This window comes from Mya arenaria, chromosome 11 (assembly GCF_026914265.1).
Source record: "Mya arenaria isolate MELC-2E11 chromosome 11, ASM2691426v1".
NCBI lineage: Eukaryota > Metazoa > Mollusca > Bivalvia > Myida > Myidae > Mya > Mya arenaria.
In genome coordinates, this window is record NC_069132.1 from 48,087,217 (window position 1) to 48,111,966 (window position 24,750).

Genomic DNA, 24,750 nt, shown 5'->3' on the forward strand with positions numbered 1-24,750 from the left:
ACATGGTCCAAATTTCATTGCTGTAGCTTTAAAAATAAAAAGTAGTTCAAAAGGGATGGGGCCAGCTTTGGCCACAGGGGCATAATTTCAACTGTTTCGTTAGACGGTCAGCATATGATGCTGCTCCAAAATAAATAACAAAGGTATGAGTCTTGTGGTTTGAAACAAGAAGATTTTGAAAATATTTCTCAAATAAGTCTCTAGGAAACTTGTCACATCCGGGGCAGTGCCAGTTTTGACCCCAGGGTCATAATCTGAACAACCATGGTACCCGATCACTAAATTATGCCTTATTCAAAATAGCAAGGGTCTGCATTGCTGTTTCAGACAAAAAGATTTTAAAACATTCCGAATTGAAGTATACCAAACCTGTGAACCCTGGGGGATGGCCAGTAATGACCCCAGGGGCATAATATAAACAAAGATTCACAAGCAATTGTGTTTAGATGGATGCTCGAACAAACAAATAAATTTTCAAACATTTCCCAATTAAGTATACCAAACCTGTGAACCCGGGGGCGTGGCCAGTAATGACCCCAGGGGCATAACATGAACAAACATCCACAACCAATTGTGTTTAGATGGATGCCTTTGGCCAGTAGAGCTTAAAATCTCTCTGTGCATGAAAAAGTTATAGCCCGGACACAACCACCTATTCTCTATGTGCATATATGCAGCATTCCACAATGATAATTCTCTAAGTGTGAACTTGACCTTTGGGGTAAAAAACGTGTGCCTTTGTGTGCCATCTGTGCCAGGTGATTTCAAAATCGCACCATGCATGACAAAATTACAGCCCCGACACAAACAAGAGGGCCATGATGGCCCTAAATCGCTCACCTGAGTAAAAGAGTTTAACCTTTGTAATCAATATAGCTTGATATTTGCTCTTAAAGAATATTGAAAAACATACTGGTCAAACATGTTGCCTGGATAATCACTGACAGGACTTGTCACAGTTGCCTGCACACTGACAGGACTTGTCACAGTTTCCTGCACACTGACAGGACTTATCGATTGACTGCACACTGACAGGATTTTGTTCAGTTGCCTGCACACTGACAGGACTTGATGATTGACTGCACACTAACAGAATTCAATTCTCATACCTGCACACTGACAGGACTTTGTTCAGTTGCCTCCACACTGACAGGACTTGATAATTGACTGCACACTGACAGCACTTGGTACAGATAACTGCACACTGACAGGACTTTTTCAGTTGCCTGCACACTGACAGGACTTTGTTCAATTGCCTGCACACTGACAGGACTTCGTTCAATTGCCTGCACACTGACAAAACTATGTTAAATTGCTTGCACACTGAAAGAACTTTTAGTATAGATACACAAACAACTGACAGGACTTCGTTCAATTGCCTGCACAATGACAAAACTATGTTAAATTGCTTGCACACTAAAATAACTTTTAGTATAGATACACAAACAACAAACAGTGCACCATCCAATAAAATCAATAATCTGCTTTAAGCTCTAAACATCAAAGAGCAGTACACAGTCAATTTCTATTATTGCTCCTTCCATCTAGGACAACATCACTATCCTTCAAATGTGTTAATCAAATTTTTCTGTATAAGGCTTATTCACTATCCACACAGAAGATAAGATTTGTAGCTTAGAATAAACTACATGAAGTTTACAATAATATACATAATGTTCAATGGAAAGTCTGATTATTAAATTTATCATTCAGTAAAAATGAAATTTCTTTTAAAGAATAAAGTGTATAATAATTATTTTAATCTATGATCCTAAAAAAGAACAATAATTACGTTAGAAGTGACTATGTTGAAGACTTAATAAAATTTAAAATCTATTCCCTTGATACTAAAAATAGAAAGTAGTGGAATCTCCAACATAAAATCAAATTTTAACAAAATGTATTTATAATAAACTTGTAACCCACTGGGTGAGGCTAATTTTTCTTCAGGGGCATAATTTGAATAAACATGGTAGATAACCAATAGACAATGTTACACACCAAATATTTAAGCACTAGGCCTAATAATAATATCCAAAAAAAGTTTTGTAATCTTTCCTTTAGGTTGCCATGGCAACCTGAGTTCTGTATGGAATTCAATTCTTTGAACAATTTTTAAAAAGCACCAACCAAGGATCATTCCTATGAAGTTTCATTAAAATTGTCCAAATTGTTGACATTTTCCTTTAGGTTGCCATGGCAACCAGAGTTCTGCATGGAATTCATTTCTTTGAACAATTTTGAAGAAGCACCAACCAAGGATCGTTTCTATGAAGTTTCATTAAAATTGTCTAAGGGGTTTAGGAGAAGATGATGATTAAAACCAAATTGTTGACATTTTCCTTTAGGTTGCCATGGCAACCAGAGTTCTGCATGGAATTCATTTCTTTGAACAATTTTGAAAAAGCACCAACCAAGGATCATTCCTATGAAGTTTCATTAAAATTGTCCAAGGGGTTTAGGAGAAGATGATGATTATAACCAATTGTTGACATTTTCCTTTAGGTTGCCATGGCAACCAGAGTTCTGCATGGAATTCATTTCTTTGAACAATTTTGAAAAAGCACCAACCAAGGATCATTCCTATGAAGTTTCATTAAAATTGTCCAAGGGGTTTAGGAGAAGATGATGATTATAACCAATTGTTGACATTTTCCTTTAGGTTGCCATGGCAACCAGAGTTCTGCATGGAATTCATTTCTTTGAACAATTTTGAAAAAGCACCAACCAAGGATCATTCCTATGAAGCTTCATCAAAATTGTTCAAGCGGTTTAGGAGAAGAAGATAATTATAACCAATTGTTGACGACAGACAACAGACAACGGACGACAGACGCCGGACATAGACCGATCACAATAGCTCACCTTGAGCACTTTGTGCTCAGGTGAGCTAAAAACAGACGGAAGGCGAACACATTGACATACGATGTGATTTTAATATGCATATCTTCAAGGCATAAACACACTAACATCAAAATTAGAGGTAATTAATTTTTCCCAAGGATCTTAATTGTTAAAATAGCAATATATGATCATGTTTATATTACTTGCTGTACATCTACCTCATATTGATGCTCTTTATTTGTGATACATGCATGAACTTATTATGTTGGAAATTGATGGAAATTGATGTCAATATGGAGAACATAAAAGATCTCTCTAGATGCATTTCTTCATAAGATGCATGCAAAATGAAAGTAATTACCTTTTTTTTTCTTTCTAAATACTAGGGCCACATCTAGTTATTTGTCTTAGGTACATGTATTAAAGTTAATCGATATTGACAGACCATACCTTTAAAACCTTTCACTGCTCTTTTTCTCTCCTGCTCATCATAGAACCACACTGTCACAGCATACCTGTAAAATACAGCGACAGTCCCAGTTTCCATTAAAGGAAATTTGAAAGACTCAGTATACTTATCACTTAAATTCCAAAATTGAGTCCTTGGAAGTATAGAAAATTAATTTTGATAAGAGGGGAAGGCCTTGGAAGCTCAAAATATCAAAATCGGGAGTCTATTACTTTTATGACCACATTTTCAAATGAATTAAATTTTTGATTTTAAAGGAAATGCTTAAAAATACTTTGGTGGCATGTTTCTTTTTGTTTTTATCTTTTTTGTGATGAAAAATGATGCATGTAGCTTATACAATGATCCTTGAGTTTGTTTCTGGGTAGAAACCTGGTACTGTTGTCCATTTTGAGAAGCCATGAGAAAGTACCCCTAGTGGTAATCGAGCCCAAACCTGTAGTATGCATGTACCATTAGACCACTCTCAACTTCAAAACTTCAGTAGCAATGAAGTTCTAAACATTTGTACATTCTAAATGTGTTGTTTCATGCAGTTACATGTCACAATACGGTAGCTAAATTGGGCTGAGCGATAGGTCGGTAAACTGTTGACTGCTGCTTTTACATTAAGGCATTGTCAATTTCCCCTTCGTTTTGAATAGTTGGAAAACCGCTGTTTTTCAATCGTCTTAAACTTACAATTTCATAAGCAAATAAGTTTAAAGAGAATAGGGGGATAAAGGAAATAGCAATGCACAGTCAATTGTAACCACGCCCCCACCCCCCTGGTCCGGGTGTGTACCGGGGATAGTGGGGGTAATGGGCCATGTTTTTACCTTCAAAGTGTGTATACCACGTGATAAATTGCATCATAAATGCTACGTCGGAAGGCAATATTTTGCTTCGAATGAATACTTAAAACAAAAACAAGAGGCACATCAGTGCCTGTGCTCCACTGGCCAAAAGGTTCAAGCAAAGACCACCTAACGAACATTTTCGTCAAGTTTCATAGAAATACAATCATCAATTTTTGAGGAGTTATTTAAAAAAAAATTTTTTACTTTAATAGCTCTGGCTGCCATGTTGTGCAAGTGGACCGAAATGATTTGGGCAATTTGAGTAAAGGAGCACCAAACAAACATTTCTGTCAAGTTTTATCGAAAAAAGGTCATCGGTTTCGACGACAAGTCGTATAAAGTTTTTTTTATTTTTTAGCTCTGGCAGCCATGGTGTGCAGTGGACTGGAACCATTTAACAAATTTTGGTTAATGACCACCCAAGGAACATTTCTGTCAAGTTTCATCAAAATCTGATCATCAATTAACATTTAATCTGAATAGATTATGAAGCAAATATCTAACCTGAACAAGAACTGACGAGATAGAATCGACTTGGTGTTTCACTTACACTTTTCGGCCATTTAAGTTACTAAAAATAGCTGTTTCATAAACTTTCAGAATGTCACTTAAACGAAAATTAATGTTCAGTCTATATATATACTTTCCTATGTATAAATGTAAGGTTTTTAAATTGATCTTTTTGTGAGAACTTTATGCTTATATGTTTACTCATAAATTATTATTGTTTAAAAATTATTAAAGATGCTATACGTGAAAAATTAAGACATTATTTTTTTTTCTATTAAAGGGAGGTAATTCAGTAGTAAAATGTAATCAAAGCTATTAAAGCATGGCATTTCTTTTCTAACCATGTTGATATTATTACAGTCTATTCAAGCAAGATGCCTTTTGTTTTTACATAGTACCCATAGGTTCTGAAAAACAAGGAGCACTATTCCCAACAGAAGGATGTCACTCCCTATCACTGCATGAGCATCATAATAAAGAAATGTTTACTCAAACTGCAAGCTGCTCAATTGAAATAGGTATTTACCTCAAGCATACAGTTTTATAATGTGGCAAAATAGTCGGACTACTAGATTGTCATTCGGACTAGTAAAATATGCCATTATGCTAGTCCAACTGGCTAGTAGGTTAAAATGTTTTTCGTGAAGACTGCGGACGAGAAGTCCTTAAAGGTTTTTCTATTTTTAACTCTCGCAGCCATGTTGTGCAGCGGACCGGAACCATTTGGGCAATTTTGGTTAAAGGGCATCCCGATGAACATTTATGTAAAGTTTCATCAAAATCTGATAATCGGTTTCTGAGAAGATGTAGTTTAACGTTTTTTTCTATTCTTAGCTCTGGTGCCCATGTTGTGCAGCAGACCAGAACTGTTTGGGCTATTTTGGTTAAGGACTACCCAAGTAACATTTCTGTCAAGTTTCATTGCAATACGATCATCGGTTTCTGAGGAGAAGTCGTTTAAAGGTTTTTCTATTTTTACCTCTGGGGGCCATCTTGTGCAGTGGACCGAAACCATTGAAGCAAATTTGATAAAGGACCATCCAAGGAACATTTCTGTTAAGTTTCATCAAAATCTGATCATCGGTTTCTGAGAAGATGTTCTTTAAAGGTTTTTCTATTTTTTTGCCCTGGCAGCCATGTTGTGCAGCGGACCGGAACCATTTGAGCAATTTTGGTTAAGGACCACCCAAGGAACAATTCTGTCAAGTTTCATCAAAATCTGCCTATCCGTTTCAGAGGAGATGTCGTTTAAAGATTTTGCTATTTTTAGCTGTGGCGGCCATATTGTGCAATGGACCAGAACCATTTGAGCAATTTTAATAAAGGACCACCCAAGGAACATTACTGTCAAGTTTCATCAAAATCTGCTGAACCGTTTCAGAGGAGATGTCGTTTAAAGATTTTGCTATTTTTAGCTCTGGCGGCCATATTGTGCAATGGACCGGAACCATTTGAGCAATTTTGGTAAAGGACCACCAAAGGAACATTCCTGTGAAGTTTTGTCAAAATCCGCTTATCAGTTTCAGAGGAGATGTCGTTTAAAGTAAAAGTTTACGCACGCACGCACGCACGCACTCACGACGGACAATCTGTGACGACATAAGCTCCATGGCCTTCGGCCAGTGGAGCTGATAACTTCACTATTCCTGCACCATTTTAAATGAAACAAAGCGCAGTCTACGCTGCTTACTGAGTCCCACCTTCGGTCTGTTACCAGTCTTTGATAGGGTTTAGTTTCTTGAAACACTTCGATAAAACCTTTTCACAATATGGCCGTCTGATGGAGCACTGTCAAAACATTATTTTGGAAAAAGGTTTGTCGAAGGGTTTGATGAAAATAATCACCTTATCAAACTTTGGTAATAAAACGAAGGTGTGGCTCTTTAAGCAGCATAGACTGCCCTTTGTTTTATCTAAAATGGTGTAGTAAAAGAAAAGTTATCTTTGATTTAAGTCTTTATTTTAAGCAAAATCTTGCCTTCAACTGTAGCATATATGACGTAATTTATCACGTGGTATACATACACTGAAATAGTGCAAAATGGGCCTTACCTAGGATATACCTGGGGTGCGGGGGCATTTGGCAGGGATTTTACCAGCAGTTAGTCCCCGCAGGATGGGGATTTAACCAGGGATTGGTTGGTCCGAAAGGCAATGTACCCGCTTTTCCCCGGACCGGGGGGGGGGGGCTTGAATACAAGTGACAGGTGTATAAGCAATTATTATTTTATTTCGATTACTAATATCTTCAAATACTGGGCATGAAATAAGTGTAAGGAGTGAATTCTACAATGAAAATGACAGCTAATGACACAACATGTTAGATAATTGAAATTAGATGGTTGAATTATAATCATTATGCAAACAGCGATAAGTAATGATATCCTTTTCAGAAATTGTGAAATTAAAAGGTGATTCCCCCTATGGAAAAAGATGTAAGGAACTTAAGGGCCTTCCACAGTGCAAAAGTGGGTGGGAAAGGTCAAAATTTGAAATGTTTCAAAAGTTCATGTTTTATTTAGTTTTTAAGAATGATCTTTTTTGGGTGTAACACAAATTTTGGTTGACTTGTTTAATAGTAGTAAGACGTTAAACAAATTTTATCTGATTTTGGATCAAAAAGCATTCACATTCTTTCCAAAAAATCTGTCGACATTATTACTTTGTTTGTGTAAAAATGCCTCAGGCTTCATATTAAATCAACAATGTCCTGAGACTTCTTGATGACATCTTTTCAAACTAGAGCTGTCACAGGAGTGACGAATACCCCCAAATGCCGCCTGGACACAGGAATGGCAAACCATTCCTTTGAAAAGAGGCCATAACTCCAAGGTTACTGCACACTGCATCTTCTTTTATCATGCATGTATTGTTTTATTTAAATCTGTTGAGTAATTTAGAAGTTACACTGCTGACAAGAAAAACTAGCCTTTCATGAGTTATCGTCCGGAAACCGTTTTTCTACTTTTAGTAACAGTGACCTTGACCTTGGCCCCACCAGCCCCAATATCGAACTTGACCTGTATCTTCTGATGTTACACCTGTGTACCAAAAATTGTTCAAATCTGTCTAGCCTTTCATGAGTTATTGTCCGGAAACCGTTTTTCTATTTTTAGTAACAGTGACCTTGACCTTGGCCCCATCAGCCCCAATATCGAACTTGACCTGTATCTTCTGATGTTACACCTGTGTCCCAAAAATTGTTCAAATCTGTCAAGCCTTTCATGATTTATCGTCCGGAAACCGTTTTTCTATTTTTAGTAACAGTGACCTTGACTTTGGCCCCACCAGCCCCAATATCGAACTTGACCTGTATCTTCTGATGTTACACCTGTGTACCAAAAATTGTTCAAATCTGTCTAGCCTTTCATGAGTTATCGTCCGGAAACCGTTTTTCTATTTTTAGTAACAGTGACCTTGACCTTGGCCCCACCAGCCCCAATATCGAACTTGACCTTTATCTTCTGACGTTACACCTGTGTACCAAAAATCGTTCAAATCTGTCAAGCCTTTCATGAGTTATTGTCCGGAAACCGTTTTTCTATTTTTAGTAACAATGACCTTGACCTTGGCCACACCAGCCCCAATATCGAACTTGACCTGTATCTTCTGATGTTACACCTGTGTACCAAAAATTGTTCATATCTGTCTAGCCTTTCATGAGTTATCGTCCGGAAACCGTTTTTCTATTTTTAGTAACAGTGACCTTGACCTTGGCCCCACCAGCCCCAATAACAAACTTGACCTGTATCTTCTAATGTTACACCTGTGTACCAAAAATTGTTCAAATCTGTCAAGCCTTTCATGATTTATCGTCCAGAAACAGTTTTTCTATTTTTAGTAACAGTGACCTTGACCTTGGCCACACCAGCCCCAATATCGAACTTGACCTGTATCTTCTGATGTTACACCTGTGTACCAAAAAATTTTCAAATCTGTCTAGCCTTTCATGAGTTATTGTCCGGAAACCATGAAAACCGACAGACCGACCGACAGACAGACCGACCGACCGACCGACCGACAAGCTCACTCCTATATACCCCCTCAAACTTCGTTTGTGGGGGTATAATAAGAAAGTTATTCAAAAACATAATGGAAAAAAGTGGATGAAATTAATTTCCTGGTTACAAAAATGCATATATATATCTTTTTTAAAACTTGCAATCACCACAAAATCTCAAGACATTGCTGATTGGGTTGTTCGGATAATTTTGACTCATAAACATATTCATTTTGTATTAAGACATTTCCGTGAAAATGTAAATGCTTTTTGATTGGAAATCTGATAAAATCTTCTTTCGTAAAAATTGCTCAAATCCTTATTACAGCTTCACATGTTGCAACAGATATATTAATTATGCATATTAAATATTGAACCTCAAAACTAAATAGAAATTGATTTTTTTAAACATTTTAAATTTTGGTCCTGCAGTCAACGTTTGCATTGTGGCCGACCCTGGATGGACTTCTCAAACTGGTTAGGACTGTCCAATGTGATCAAGTGATAAAGTGAGCATAAATACAGCAAACCAGCAAAATTTTCCATTCCTTTGCTGACTTCTGCGAGTGAAACAACTTCATAAAACAAGGTGTAACCTATTTATTATCTCTAATAGCGGTTAAACATTATTTGTGCTATTGGCAAATATTAGGGATGCAAACGAATGGCAAAATTGATATTCGAATATTCGTTAATTCTTTCGATCGAATATTCGAATATTCGATTACCAATATGAATGTATAAGAAATGTAGTAAACAACTTTTATTGTTTGCTTTAGTAATAGCCGGGGCATTTTAACCCTTCTTCATTGTAGCCGGTATCCGCGAAGGACCCGGATTTTTCCAAACATTGGCAATGAAATTCCCCATTTACAAAAATATCGAACAAAAGCAATAGCCACTGAAAAAGGCGAAGATCGTAAATGCCTGGTTGAATGTCATGATGCACCAACGGGTCGTTCTGTAGGACGAGCGGCCTCGTTCTGGGATTGACATCTACAAAATATAACTATGAAAACACCAAACCTACTCGGAAATTAGATAAATAATAAAACGAAAATAACCCTGAATATTGACCCATCTATTGTATAACAATGACCTAAATTGCTATTCTATACAGTTACATTTCAAAGCACGAATGTTATATCGAAACATGGAAAACAGCATATAACTAGCACATGTCATCCATATCATTACGGCGATTTGAGCAATACTGCACAGCTTAATTGACAGCCATGACACCACTTTGGTTGCCGATTCCGTTTATTATCCAATAATGGTCATTAGAATTTACCGAAAATAATTGAAAGTTGTTTGATGCCACTTGTCTTATAGCCAGTTTTTGTAAAATTACGGGTACTGTTTATAGTCTCCGACTATGTGTCCCTAATTAACATATGACGCGTGTACCGGTATAGTGTCATCACGTCACGCCTCTGGCAATTAGAGGCCAATCGTTGTAAAAACAAGACATGCTAATATATACAACAGCACAGATGTAGGAAAAAGGTTTATTATTATATTTACCAAACAAAAAGCATCGAATATTCGAATACCAATTTTGACATTCGAATATTAAACGTTCGATCGAATATTCGAATATTCGTTTGCATCCCTAGCAAATATACATGTTAATTCCCTAGGGGTTTATACCGAACTATATAAATATAATAAAGATACAAGTAAGGTTTAAACTTTGAGCCCGAGAGTACTATTAGAAAAGTGCCTCTTTACCAAAGAAGCCATGAAAATGCAACGCTCCTTACCACAAAATAAAGTATCACCGTTCGAACGTTTTTAAATGAAAATCTTGGGATATCAATAAGAGAAGATAATTCAATAATTATGTCTATGGCTGCAAATATTCCAATCTTTGTTAATTAATCATGGATTAAACGGTTATTGTTTTTACTTATCGGATCATTTTAAAACAATCCTTAGTGCAATTTATTGCACAAAATAGCTAAGAGGAAAATCTTATATAAAATTATATTTTAAAATAAGTATAGTAACATACTATACTTTTCTTTCAGGAATTAAAACAATGCATGTGATTTCCAAATGAAAGGGGTGAAACCTTACGAGATCAAGGATTTCTTATTAGAATTTCATTTAAACATTTCCATCTTGCAAGTGCAGCAGATTCATCCAATACAGCTACTTCAAGGCAATATCTAATATGAAAATGTTTGACTTGCTTTATGTTGACACACATGTAGTTATATAACCCTTGGTGTTAGCACCTTATAATGACCATCCATTCATGACATGAACTTTTAATTTACATTATTTGTATTTTATTTTCTGACAACTACCTATGAAGGAAGCAAGGCTGTTTGTACAAAACATACCTGGTTCTGTGAGCTGGAAGCACCTCATGAGGATTTCTGCGGTCTGACCAAAAGAAAAGTAGCCGGTCGAATTTGGGCTCAACATTTGCTACACGGTTAGCTTCTTCTGGGAATATTCGTAACAACCCTCCATCCACCTAAACAAAATACAGCTCTTAAAAACAGAAACAGCCATGCTAACATTTGCAGGCATTATTGGTAAGCAAATGCCCATAATAGGCTATATTATGATCATTCTTTTTGCATTATATTTTGTTGCAAAATATAAAATAATAATGTTTTAAGAACAATAAAAAATAAACATTTAAACTTATAATTGACCTATCATATTCAGTATAGAAATGATTGTCTATTGATATAGAATCGACTCAGATAACTTACAATATCATAACTTGATATTATAAACATTATATATTATATTTTGTATTTTTGTCATCATATTTGCAACTTGCATAACTTCAGTAATTTCTTAAGCAAACACTTAATTCTTATTTTTGACTGTTGTCATTACATTTTAGCACCTTTTTTGTTCTATGGTTTTGCTAATCATAAGAATTAGGCTTTAACACCTATGCAAGCCAGACAAGTTGTGATAAGCATATTATATTAGACCAAAGAAACAAAGATTATCTAAAGGAAACTCTTAATTCTAAGCTGAGTAAAACTCTTTAAGATGACAATGTCAGTTGTTGGCATCTCAGCCTCAAATTTAGTATTTAAACCCATGACTTCTCAGTCCAGGTTGTCATTTAACCTTGGACAATAAACCAGGCGCGTAGGATCTGGGGCCGCAAGGGCCGCGGCCCTAATATTCTGGCTAGTAACGGCAATGGGGCCGCGAATATTTGATACCGATTTTCTTAATAATCGTATTTTAAATAAAACTACGCGCATATAGATCAATACCAGTATGACACGATATTGAATAAACAGGTCACATGTCATAATTAAACCTGTGACCATCTAGCTAATTGGTGTGTGAATGGCGTGAAAACAGTCGGCGTATTATTAGAGACGGGTAAGTGAAAAAAGAGGCAATACAACAATAATTAATTGTATCGTTTTTGATCTTTCAAAAAAAATAGAATTGTCATTAAACAGCCAACAATGTGTATTATTTCAAAATCGTCACATTAAATTTTGACTTTAAAATGGACGTTCCAAATCAGCCTAATAGTTTTAAATTTCCAAAGAGATATTTTGGCACTAAAAAAACTGAACACATGGCATTCAACTCGCAATGGTTCCAAAGTCACTCGTGGCTTCACTATAAAAATGCAAACTGCGCTAATTTGTTATTAAACATACATTGTGAGACTGCGCAAATATGAATAAATGCTACTAAACGATAATAGTTTTATATCTATCAACTATTTAAACCGGAAAAGGTTTAGATAAAAATATGAAAATAAAACCTGAACTCACTGGAAATCGAGTATTTCTATGCTTAAAATTGAAAAAAATCTCGAAGGTAGGGGACACCCCTCCCGAGCCCACCCCTTCCGCGGCCCTAATGTCAATTTCCTTCCTACGCGCCTGTAAACATCGGAAGTCTTATTTGGGTACTTGTCATCTTATTCACAGGTATGTGGTTTTACTCTGTTATTAGATTGTTACTTTATTTTTGACTTAAAAGCTTGGAATTAAATTAAGTTCATTAATAGGCTAAAATAAGTTATGTATATTGTTGTTACAATTATGTTGCAAATACATGCTGTTGACTTTATAATTCACTTGTACCTTATATTAGTCATACAAGTTGTTTCTCTATTTAATACATTCATATTTATTGGTACCTTTCACAATGCTAAGCGTAAATGTTATTATCAATATTCCCCAAATATTGTTAATATTCTTAATAATCACATATTCATGTATTTACATCATTATGCTGATTTACTTTAATATTTAGTTTATTATAACTTGTCATTTAACCTTGGACAATAAACATCCGAAGTCTTATTTGGGTTCTTGTCATCTTATTCACAGGGACGACCCCCTCTAGCATTACCTTCGCTGTGCCGTCTTCGGGTAGTTATTCGACGATAACAGAAAGTAGCGTCATAATAGCTATATTAGCAGGCATCTATAGCTCCAGATAAGCAGCGAATTTACTCAATTTAGATCATAGAACACAATTTAATTTATTTTCAAGTGTACAAAAATGCACACGAAATGATGATTTACGCAAAAGTAGTGACAGCATAGCATGAATATGTTTGGTATAGCATTTTAGAACAAGTTTTACCAATTGCTACATCATAGGTACTAAATTAAATCATCAAGGTGTTTGATTAGAATTATACATAATTGTTTGTTTCAGTGTAAGAAATATATTTTACATAGTGAGCATCAAAAGCTATAAGTCACGAGTGGCAAAGCCAGGAGTGTATATTCACTTTTGGTGTTCACGAGGTGAAATATATTGTGAACTAACACTGAAACCAATAATTTTCATTTTAATATTATGCCTAAAAAGGATTAAAAAAACACATTTAATTGTAGTTTTTTAGAAAAACACGCCAAATTATATAAAAACATAACATCATTTTTGAAATGACGTCGTTGAAATTGTGTTCCAGCCTCGTGCGTCCTGACAATTGATTTGGAAGTGAAAGAGGGGTGAAATGTCAATATCATTTCTATTTCACTGATAACAAGAGGGCCAAATGGCCCTGAATCGCTCACCTGTCATATATTGCACATTCTTCCATTATATACAAATATTGAAAACCTAAGCCTATGAACACGGGGCGTGGCCAATTTTGACCCCAGGGCTAAAGTTTGAACAATCTTAATAGTGGTCCGATAAACGATGCTTCATACCAAATATCAATGGCCTTCGCCTTTTGGTTTCGGAGAAGAAGATTTTTTAAGTTTTCATCATATATATATATAAGGAAACCCATAACCGCCCGGGTGGGGCCATTTTTTGACCCCAGGGCCAAAGATTGAACAATATTGGTACAAGTCAACTAGATGATATATCATGCCAAATATCTAAGCTCTTGTCACTACTTGATTTTACGTGTGTATCTATATATGTATATTTGTTATTAATTGTTGTATGTGGCCCATATTGAAAATTGGCATGTGTACTTAATATGTTATCCAGTTTAAATTAAGACGTTACTTGTCTTTGTGAGTTCGGAGAAGATTTTTTAAGTTTTCACTATAACACATATAGAGAAAACCCATCAGCCCCGGGGTGTGGCCAATTTTGACCCCAGGGCCATAATTTGAACAAATTTTGTAGAGGTCCACTAGACGATGAATCATGCCAAATATCTAAGCTCCAGGCCAAGTAAGTTCAGAGGAGATGATTTTTGAAGTTTTCACTATAAACATATAGAGAAAACCCATGACCCCCCAAGGGGGCGGGGCCAATTTTGACCCCAAGGCCATAATTTGAACAATCTTTGTAGAGGTCCACTAGACGATGAATCATGCCAAATATCTAAGCTCTAGTCCAAGTAAGTTCAGAGGAGAAGATTTTTGAAGTTTTAACTATAAACATATAGAGAATACCCTAACCCCCCGGGGCGGGGCCAATTTTGACCCCAATGCCATAATTTGAACAATCTTTGTAGAGGTCCACTAGGCGATGAATCATGCCAAATATCTATGCTCTAAGCAACGTAAGTTCAGAGGAGATTTTTGATTTTTTTTACTATAAACATATAGAGAAAACCCATGACCCCCCAGGGGCGGGGCCAATTTTGACCCCCAGGGCCATAATTTGAACAATCTTTGTAGAGGTCCACTAGACAATGAATCATGCCAAATATCTAAGCTCTAGTCCAAGTAAGTTAAGAGGAGAAGATTTTTGAAGTTTTAACTATAAACATATCAAGTATACCCATGACCCCCCTGGGCGGGGCCAATTTTGACCCCAAGGCCATAATTTGAACAATCTTTGTAGAGGTCCACTAGACGATGAATCATGCTAAATATCTAAGCTCTAGTCCAAGTAAGTTCAAAGAAGAAGATTTTTGAAGTTTTCACTATAAACATATAGAGAAAACACATGACCCCCCGGGGCGGGGCTAATTTTGACCCGAGGCCATAATTTGAACAATCTTTGTAAAGGTCCACTAGACGATGAATCATGCCAAATATCTAAGCTCTAGTCCAAGTAAGTTCAGAGGAGAAGATTTTTGAAGTTTTAACTATAAACATATAGAGAATACCCATGACCCCCCGGGGCGGGGCCAATTTTGACCCCAGGGCCATAATTTGAACAAACTTTGTAGAGGTCCACTAGACAATGAATCATGCCAAATATCTAAGCTCTAGGCCAAGTAAGTTCAGAGCTGAAGATTTTTTAAGTTTTAACTATAAACATAAAGAGAAAACCCATGACCCCCCGGGGCGGGGCCAATTTTGACCCAAGGGCCATAATTTGAACAATCTTGGTAGAGGACCATTTGGTGATCCTACCTACCATATATCAACGGCCTAAGCCTTGTGGTTTGGGAGAAGAAGATTTTTAAAGTTTTTCCTTTTGGTTGCCATGGCAACCAGAGTTCTGCATGGAATTGAATTCTTTGAACAACTTTGATAGAAGACCACCCAAGGAACATCCCTATGAAGTTTTATTAATATTGGCTCAGCGGTTAAGGAGGAGATGTCTTTTAAGTAAATTGTTGACGGACGACGCTCGCCGGACGCCGGACAAAAGGCGATCACAAAAGCTCACCTTGTCACAAAGTGACAGGTGAGCTAAAAAGTGGATATTTTAATAGGACGCTTTTCTGGTGACTTGTATCACGTCAAGTTCGGTGTGTAAACACATATGCGTTGAGACCACAGGTCTCGACTGATACATGTTTGCTTACCGAATAAGACGTGATGCAGGTTCTCAGAAAAGCGTTTTATGTAATATTCCATTTATTATATACCTTCCTATCTAACTATTCCTTTTTATTTTTTGGTTTCAATTTTATTTAAATTTACCGCCATCTGTCAAATGTCAAAATATGGAATGGGTTGCACATATGAATGTGTTACATACTTTTGTGTATTGAAGTCAAGGGAGGCTACTACGAAGTCAGAAGTTACAGAATTCACTTTATTGAGCAAAATGAGATGAAAATATTTTATATCTTAGCAAAATTAACAAATTGCTGATACTAAAACAATTATTAAATGTGTCAGCACAAAAAAACAAACATAAACAAAACGGTACTTATTTTACAAGTATACACTAATCGTCTTTTCCTGTAGACGTAACGCGGCCATTTTAAACAAAGTGAACAATCCTGGGAATTTATTATATCATTTTATGCAGAATTGAGGGAAGTTCGTGAGTCATTTATTATCGCTATTTTTATCGATAACGCAAATTCGCCTTCTTCTTTGTACTGGCGAGCTCAACTCATATTTATGATAATGCTAAAATTTAGGAACTTCCAAATGGCAAACATCTAGATATCTACATAGATTGGAAGTCTTGTCTGCTTCGACCTTCGTGCTTATCCTCATGTTTTTTTGAAGAACCATGTTCCTAAATATTAACATGCTTCTGGAGTGTGAGTAAAGTTAGATCATTTTATGTATTTTATAAAAAGTGGACAGGTTTTACCAGTTTTTTTGTCACACTTTTTTTAGCAACACGAAAGTAGTCCTGAGACAAGACATGGTACTAGCATGATACGGAATCAGAAAACGACAATATGGTGATACAGATTTTTTCAATAGGGCGTGCTGTATTTTCACTGTTGGCTATGAAAAAGGAAATTTATAGGCATATAATGCATCAGTCAATTGTAACCACCGCCCCCCCATGTCCGGGGAATAGCGGGGACTTTCGGTCCAGCCAACCCCGGCTAAAATCCCTGCCCTGCGGGGACGAACAAATGGTAAAATCCCCGCCAAATTACCCCACACCCCAGGGACCCTAGGTAAGGCCCATTCCCTGCTGTATTTAAAGCGAAGACAAAACCACAGCATTCACCTGGCACTGCAGGGCCACCTGAAAGGTAAAAACATGGCCCATTTCCCCGGCTATACCCGGTATACCCCCGGATCTGGGGGATAATAAATATCTATACATCACCAGAAAGCATATTATAAACAATATTAATTATTGCAAAATCAAGCGTCTGAAAATATAAATCATCTAAGTGGTTGATGACCATCAATTCATGTGCAGAATATTACTTGATCAAACATCTTCGAGTGGCATGAAGAATGTATCAACAATATTTCTGCAAGATAATCCCACTAATTGTCACTATATTAAATTTGTTATAAACCATAGTGGATATTGAACAAAGGGAGTATGCAACGGGATATATGGTAAGAATCAATTAAACGTTGTTCACGATTTTAATGTTTCGATATTTTACAAAAAAAATTGTTGTATGTTGCTGTTTTAAAAGAATGATAAAGGAATTTGCACACTGCGAAGTAGCATTATTGTCTCTATCAAAGCTATTCAAATGTGCGAAAGGTGTGAAAAACACCCGCTGTATGTCATTAAAAAAACATCAATAGAACAAACTATTGTGATGGTATGGTTGTTTGTTTGCACTTTACCACGTGTTTTAATACTAAGATGAGGGTGTTGACATTTTGAGAATATTCACGCACACTATAAGACTTATATCATTGTTGTTTACGATTCACCATCAGACAACGACGAAGGCAAATTGGAGAAAAGCATCATCAGGATGACAGAATAAACTGTTGTTTATTACCTATGCAATTATTTGTGCTACTGTTAATTTTCGTGGGCATTGTATTTAATGTATAAATTTACATGAAATAAACAAGGAAACACATATGAGTTTGCTATAAATTTAATATTGCATGGTTTATATTGACCTTTTCCATTTTCACAATCCCAAAAAATAAATCGTCAAAACAAATATGGCGGATCGCGCGATACCGGACTTACCAAAATACGTTAAATCACCGAAATACGAAGATACACACGAAAGATATTGAAATACGCCTAATATTCAAACAAATTTATTGTTTTTTTATTTAATATAAGTTACAAATACCTCACCAATCTAAATTTTTCGGCTCCAATTTTTACATTTTTCCGTTGCATTCTATCTTTTGTATTAAGGGGTTTTACCCGTTTTCTCACCATTTTTTGCCTGCAGGGCTTTTTCTGCCCATTTTGGGAAAAAGACCCTAGACATTTTGGGAAATTTTGCGTCTTGAAAATGCGAAAATTGGGAAATTTTACAGTGAAAAGAAAAAGCTGTCTAGTCTCCTGTGAATTAGGAAATGATTTAATATTAGTTTATTTTCCCTATAAAGGACCCACAATGGCTAAAATATCAATCCTTGGGGTGTAAATATCTATTGCAATAAATCATGACAGATAATATTTCATATCTCTGAATGTGATAAAAATCAATGATTTCTGAGTTCAATTACCAAAAAAACTTCACATCACATATTTTATTAGGATGTTGAAAATGAACCAGTACAGGTTTGCTTTGAGGATTGGGATTTTTTTCTGAAGATTGGGAAAAATATCTTATATTTTGCTTTGGGAACGGGTCCGATAGTCGGACCTGTGGGTACTATAGAAAAAGCCCTGGCCTGCGTCCTATCTATGCTAGCGTCCTATACTTAGTATAATACGTTAAAATAATTAACAGTTCTGGATGTTTACTGGAATTGTTTTTTAGTCCCATATGTACCTACTTACCATTTGTTGCAATTGTTCACGCTTTTTACCAAACAATTTCAGCAATCAATGAACATATCAAGAATTTAGAGTTTATACATATAAAGATTATTTTTTTACAAAATAGGCAAGTTTCTTTTTCACCTCATTTGCTTCCAAATCACTAAAAACAAGAAGAATGAGTGGCTAACACCTAATTCAACAAGAGCACCGCCTGCGGGTGCTGAATGCCCATCTGATTTGATCCTTTTACGGTTGATTTACTTCATATTGAACATTCGATAGTGAACAGGTATTCCAAAGTTTGAAAGTGATAGCTTTGATAGTTTGCATGTAAGTAACCCAAGCACAAAACTTCAGACTAGCTAAAAATTACAAAGTCCAACAATACTTAAATATCCCCATCCCCTACCCTTCCAAATGTGTGACTCAAAAACCTGTTTGATATTTTGAAGAGCATTATCGATTAATTGTCTGTCACTTTGTGAAAGAATTTGAAATCAATCGAAAAAAAATTGAAGATGCTACGTCCAATTCTCAAAATCAACCAAAATCTATCAAAATTCATGTTTTTTACTAAAAAAAACAGGTGAGACTAAGCATCTTTACAGTACAATGTGAAGAAGGGTGTAAGATTAACAAGTGTCCCAAGTTTCAAAGTGATAGGTTTGTTAGTTTCCATGTAAGTGACCTAAACACAAAACTTAACCAACACCTACGACGACAACGATCAAGTGACAGCCAATAGCTCAATAAAGTCTCATCTGGGGCCCTCAGCAGGGCACATGTACATATTTTGAGACTGTTTAATCAATAGAGCCTACTCTACCTTTGAGTTCCAGTTTTTGTTAAGGTAATAAATGCAGGTGACACATCTACCATCACCGCTGGGGTTGTCTACATGCCGAAGAAAATGGGTCTTATTTCCTGGATAAACAGCCACCATAGCCTGAAAGAAAAACAAACATCAATGGCAAAATTATGACATTTCTTTTATACAACTATGTTGATCAGAATACAGCAAATTGAATGCTACGTCGGAAGGCAACATTTTGCTTAAAATGAAGACTTAAATCAAAGATTACCTTTCTTTTACTACACCATTTTAAATAAAACAAAGGGCAATCTATGCCGCTTAAAGAGCCCTGACTTTGTTTTATTTCTTGAAGTTTGATATGGTGAGTAGTTTTATTAAACACTTCTACAAACCTGTTTCCAAAATAATGTTTTGACAGTGCTCCTTCAGACGGCCGTATTGTGAAAAGGTTTGTCGAAGTGTTTTAAAAAACTAAATTCTCAATCAAACTGTGGTAAAAAAAACAAAGGCGGGGCTCCGTAAGTGGCGTAGACTGCGCTAACTTTCTTTTAAAATGGTGAAGAAATAGTGAAGTTATCTTTGTTTAAAGTCTTTATTCAAAGCAAAATATTGCCTTCCGATGTAGCATTTATGATGCAATTTATCATGTGGTATACACATTCTGGTCATACATGTAGGTCTGTAAATAAATGGAAGGCAGTCTCTATCACTTAACGTTACCCTGCCAAAATTGTCTGATTTCTTATGTCTGATTGCCCCAGCATCTATCTTGCACCCAATCTCCTCATTTTAAGTAATCTTGCACCCAATCTCTTCATTTAAAGTTAATCATGGATAATATTATACACAGTTCCGTTACTACAGTCCTGTCTTCCCTGAATTTGGTTAGATGTGAGGGATCTGGTCATGCAGTTCATTGCGCCATGATTTGATGTAATCAACGAGATCAATAATTGATTATTGCTCCATGGTTCGTCACTTACACTCTGCTGTCCATCTTGGAACCTTGCTCACCACTTTTACATCACTGTGTTCTTCATTTCATGTGGTATATTGTTTGTCATTCTTGGTGTTGTACTTTATGAAAGCATTTAAAGACAAATTTAGTATCAGCGTCGCAGATGACCAAGCATTTCGCAAAACTTTTGAAAACAAAAAAAAACGGCTTTTTGCAACTGCATGGTTTTTATTAAGAATGTGTCTAAAAAGCTAAACACATATATCATAAAATATCAAATTATGCGAACGGCCACACTTTGAAGTTATATGCGAATTACCACTTTTAAAAAAAATAATTGAAGGGTAGTGAAAAAAGCGTCCGTCGACTAGTGGTGCCAATTCATTGTTAGCATTCATACATGGTTTTTGGGTACTGCGTCCATTTACACTAACTTTTATGCCTGAGTTTGTGACTCAAAAAAAGCGTATTTTTTAAAATAACACACAAATAACACAAGCGTTTTTCTCTGCTAAAACCTTAAAACAAATAGGGTATGTAGGTTTATGGCATACCTTCGTTTCTCGATTTTTGATTTCATTTAAGACCCACTTTATGTATCATATTGTAGACTTCAGGGCTTTTCTGCCCATTTTGGGAAAAAGACCCCAGACATTTTGGGAAAATTTGTATCGCGATTATGCCGAAATTGGGAAATTTTACAATTAAAAGAACAAGCTTTTCAGTCTCCTGCGAATGAGAAAATTATTAAATATTAGTTTCTTTCCCTTTCAAAAGACCCTAAACGGCTGAATCAATATAAATTCCTGGGGTGTAAATATCTATTGCAATAAATCATGACAGATAATATTTCATACTGATCACTGAATGTGTCAGATGAAAATCAATGATTTCTAAGTTCAATTATCCCCAAAACTTTACATCACATAATTTATTAGAATGTTGGATGACCCAGTACAGATATAAAGACTTTCATAAAAAAAATCAGCTTCTTTAGGCACACAGGAGACACAACGTTTGATTTTGTCATATTTTATATTTTCACTAGGGATGCAAACGAATATTTAAATATTCGATCAAACGTTTGGTATTCGAATGTTAAAATCGATATTCGAATATTTGAAAAAAAGTTCAATAAAGAGAATAAAAAACTTTTTGTTTGTTTGTCCTGTTTTTACAACGATTGTCCTCTCATGCAAGAGGTGTGAATGTGATGACAATACACTAAACACGCGTCATATGTCAATTTTGGACATATCTTCGGTTATTATTAAAAGCCCCCTACTTTTATATTTTACTGGCTTGGAATCGGGTTTAATACCAATGTGTTGTCTTGTCTGCAAATAAATCTGTGCCATGTGCTACAGTAATGTTGTTACATATATGTGCTTTAAACTGTTTTCCATATGTTTTCGCTTTATTATTTTACTAGTGCCCGAGTTGATTTGGGTTTTCCATACTTATATTTGGTCAATTTAGAGGTCAATTTCAGAACGAGGCTGCTCATCCTACGGAAAACCCTCCATTGGCACTAAAACGCTATTTATCTAAGAATCCATCTAATTTCACATTGTTTACAAATATAAAGGAAGCGGAATTGAAATTATTTGATTTTGTTGTTTGTTTATAATGTACATGTATTGCATTTTTTCTTCCTGAAAATGTAGACTTTCAAAGGCTTATTTGGGTAAAACAGGGTCCGCTTCGCATATTGGCTATGACAAAGTAGGGTAAATGCCCCGGCTATTACTTTAGTGAATAATAATAGTATTGTACTACATCTTCTAAAATATCTATTTCGGTAATCAAATATTCGATCGAAAGTATTACCGAATATTCGAATATCAATTTTGTCATTCATGTGCATCCCTAATTTTCACACTTTCCCATTGATGCCATGGCACCACTCCATCACTACATTTTTCAACCAATGGCTTTAGGTAATTTCGTCCTTTCTCTATCAGCCTTTTTCAGCTTCTCATATTTTGCTTTGTTCCCTCTCTGCTTTTTCCTCCATACTTGTACTTTAAGCCTAGTCTTTTCTCTTCTATCCTTTACCTAATCTGCTCATCTGTGCATGATTTGTCTTTGCTTCCTGAAAAAGAAACATCTATATTTTGATTTCTTCAAACTTTTGAGATATTCATTTATGTATGAGAATGCAACTTTGGAGAGTTTAAAGCATTCTGCTCATGTGTCAGCATTGATGTATTCATGAGCAAACAAACTGAAAAACCAGCAGTTTCTAATAAAACAAAGTGTCTGATAAAGAGAGATAACTTCAAACTGTGGTTTTGGTCAATACTTTTAAGACGATTTTACCAGCTCTTTAATACGGTATCATATACAATAGTCAGTTTAATGCATAGGCCACGTAGTGTCTGTAACCGTTTGACCATAAGAACAAACTTTCCTATATTTTGTCAGACCTCATTAATTTCTCAGAATTTTCTTGTTTAAATTAACTGGTCTCATGCTAGTTTTTACAAAAAAACTCATTTCCATTGTGTATTTGAAGATTGAAAATTGTGCCAGTTGTTAAAAATCAATGATCAATATAAAATCTAGATTTACTGGTATCTGATATTTAAAACTTCAGCCGGAAATGTCTTAATATTATGCCTTATTACATCATTATTGTAAAAGGCAACAACCAGTATCTTTTCTTTTCATACAAATATGAGGGAAAAGGTCCTAGACTTACAATAAGGGGAAATTGGTTACAGACACTACAAATTACAGTATAGCATTGTCCAAACAATAGAAACATACCTGAGTCGTCACCAGAGGTTTTTTCTTGTCTTCACCCCATATCTTAGGGTTGTACCATGGTAAAGAACACAAAAAGGTGAATTCTTCTAAGACAAAAAAAAACAAGTTGTTCTTCAAGAATTGTTCATAAAAACAATGCCACAAGTATGGTAGCATATGCAATATTTCGTTGCAACAATTCTTGCATCACATTTTTGCACTTGACTCAATATGTTCTCACTGTCCAGCAGAAGCAACAATGAGTAACTGACAGTAACGATTTTCTAAAAAAATACAGACGCCATGGTAACAGATTCCTTGAATCACTGCTGATAAAACGTGAGTTAGTCTTTATGACCCCAAAACTAAACAAGACAGTTCTGTGTAGAAGACTCCGAATTCTCCATCACCTACTCCATCACCTACTAAAGCTTAGGTGAGAACATCTGCGAATAAAATGATGTTCATCGTATTCTTCGACATGAAGGGTGTCATCCTAAGCCACACAGTACCTTCTGGAAAGACGGTGACAGTCATCTACTATTCAAAGGTATTAATTAGTTTTTAAATGCTATACATAATGTTTTTACATAATATAAGAAACTACATGTTACATGTAAAAGTAGCATTAATTATTAGTTCAGCATAACAAGAGGCCCATGAGGACCTATGCTTTACTGGTATGGCTCTTGTGGTCATTTTCAATCCAGAGCATGTATGTATGGTTAATAGGCAACAAACATACAGTTCACGTTTTGTGTTTGGGTTAGCTGAAAACGTTGCACGTTCAACATCTGAGGACAGAAAGTGTTGTGAGCAGATTAGTTGCATGAACTATTTTAATGTGTGCCTAGTAAAGGTCATCTGAGGAAAAAAATAATATTTGCTTTCAAAACTCCGAGGACAACATTGATGCTCGTTTGCAAAACTGTACACATGGTCCAAATTTCATTGCTGTAGCTTTAAAAATAAAAAGTAGGTCAAAAGGGGTGGGGCCAGCTTTTGCCCAAGGGGCATAATTTCAAATGTTTTGCTAGACAGTCATCATATGATGCTCCACAACAAATATCAAAGGTATGAGCCTTGTGGTATGAAACAAGAAGATTTTGAAAATATTTCTTAAATAAGTCTAGGAAACTTGTGGCCCCCAGGGCAGTGCCAGTTTTGACCCCAGGGGCATAATTTGAACAACCTTATTCAAAATAGCATGGATCTGCATAGCTGTTTTAGACAAAAAGATTTTCAAACATTCCCAATTTAAGTATACCAAACCTGTGAACCCCGGGGGATGGCCAGTAATGACCCACAAGCAGTTGAATTAAGATGGATGCTCGAACACACAAAAAGATTTTCAAACATTTCCCAATTTAAGTATACCAAACCTGTGAATCCAGGGCCTGGCCAGTAATGACCCCTGGGGCATAATTTGAACAAACATTAACAAGCAATTGTGTTTAGATGGATGCGCGAACGACAGACACTTTGGCCATTAGAGCAAAAAATGGCCTTTGGCCTTTCAACTTAAACAAGGGAGAGTAATACACAAAACAACTGCACGAC

At 35.8% G+C, this 24,750-nt stretch overlaps 1 protein-coding gene across 2 annotated transcripts in view; it reads right to left on the bottom strand.

The window, feature by feature from the left end:
- LOC128209956 (egl nine homolog 1-like) overlaps window positions 1-24,750 on the bottom strand; it is a 62,727-nt gene that overhangs the window by 34,441 nt on the left and 3,536 nt on the right. For both annotated transcript variants that reach the window (XM_052914232.1, XM_052914231.1), the window contains exons 2-4: window positions 19,494-19,613; window positions 11,014-11,150; window positions 3,295-3,359 (exon numbers count right to left, since the gene is read on the bottom strand). In XM_052914232.1, coding sequence (XP_052770192.1) covers window positions 3,295-3,359; window positions 11,014-11,150; window positions 19,494-19,613 — 322 coding nt within the window. The remainder of the gene's footprint in view (window positions 1-3,294; window positions 3,360-11,013; window positions 11,151-19,493; window positions 19,614-24,750) is intronic.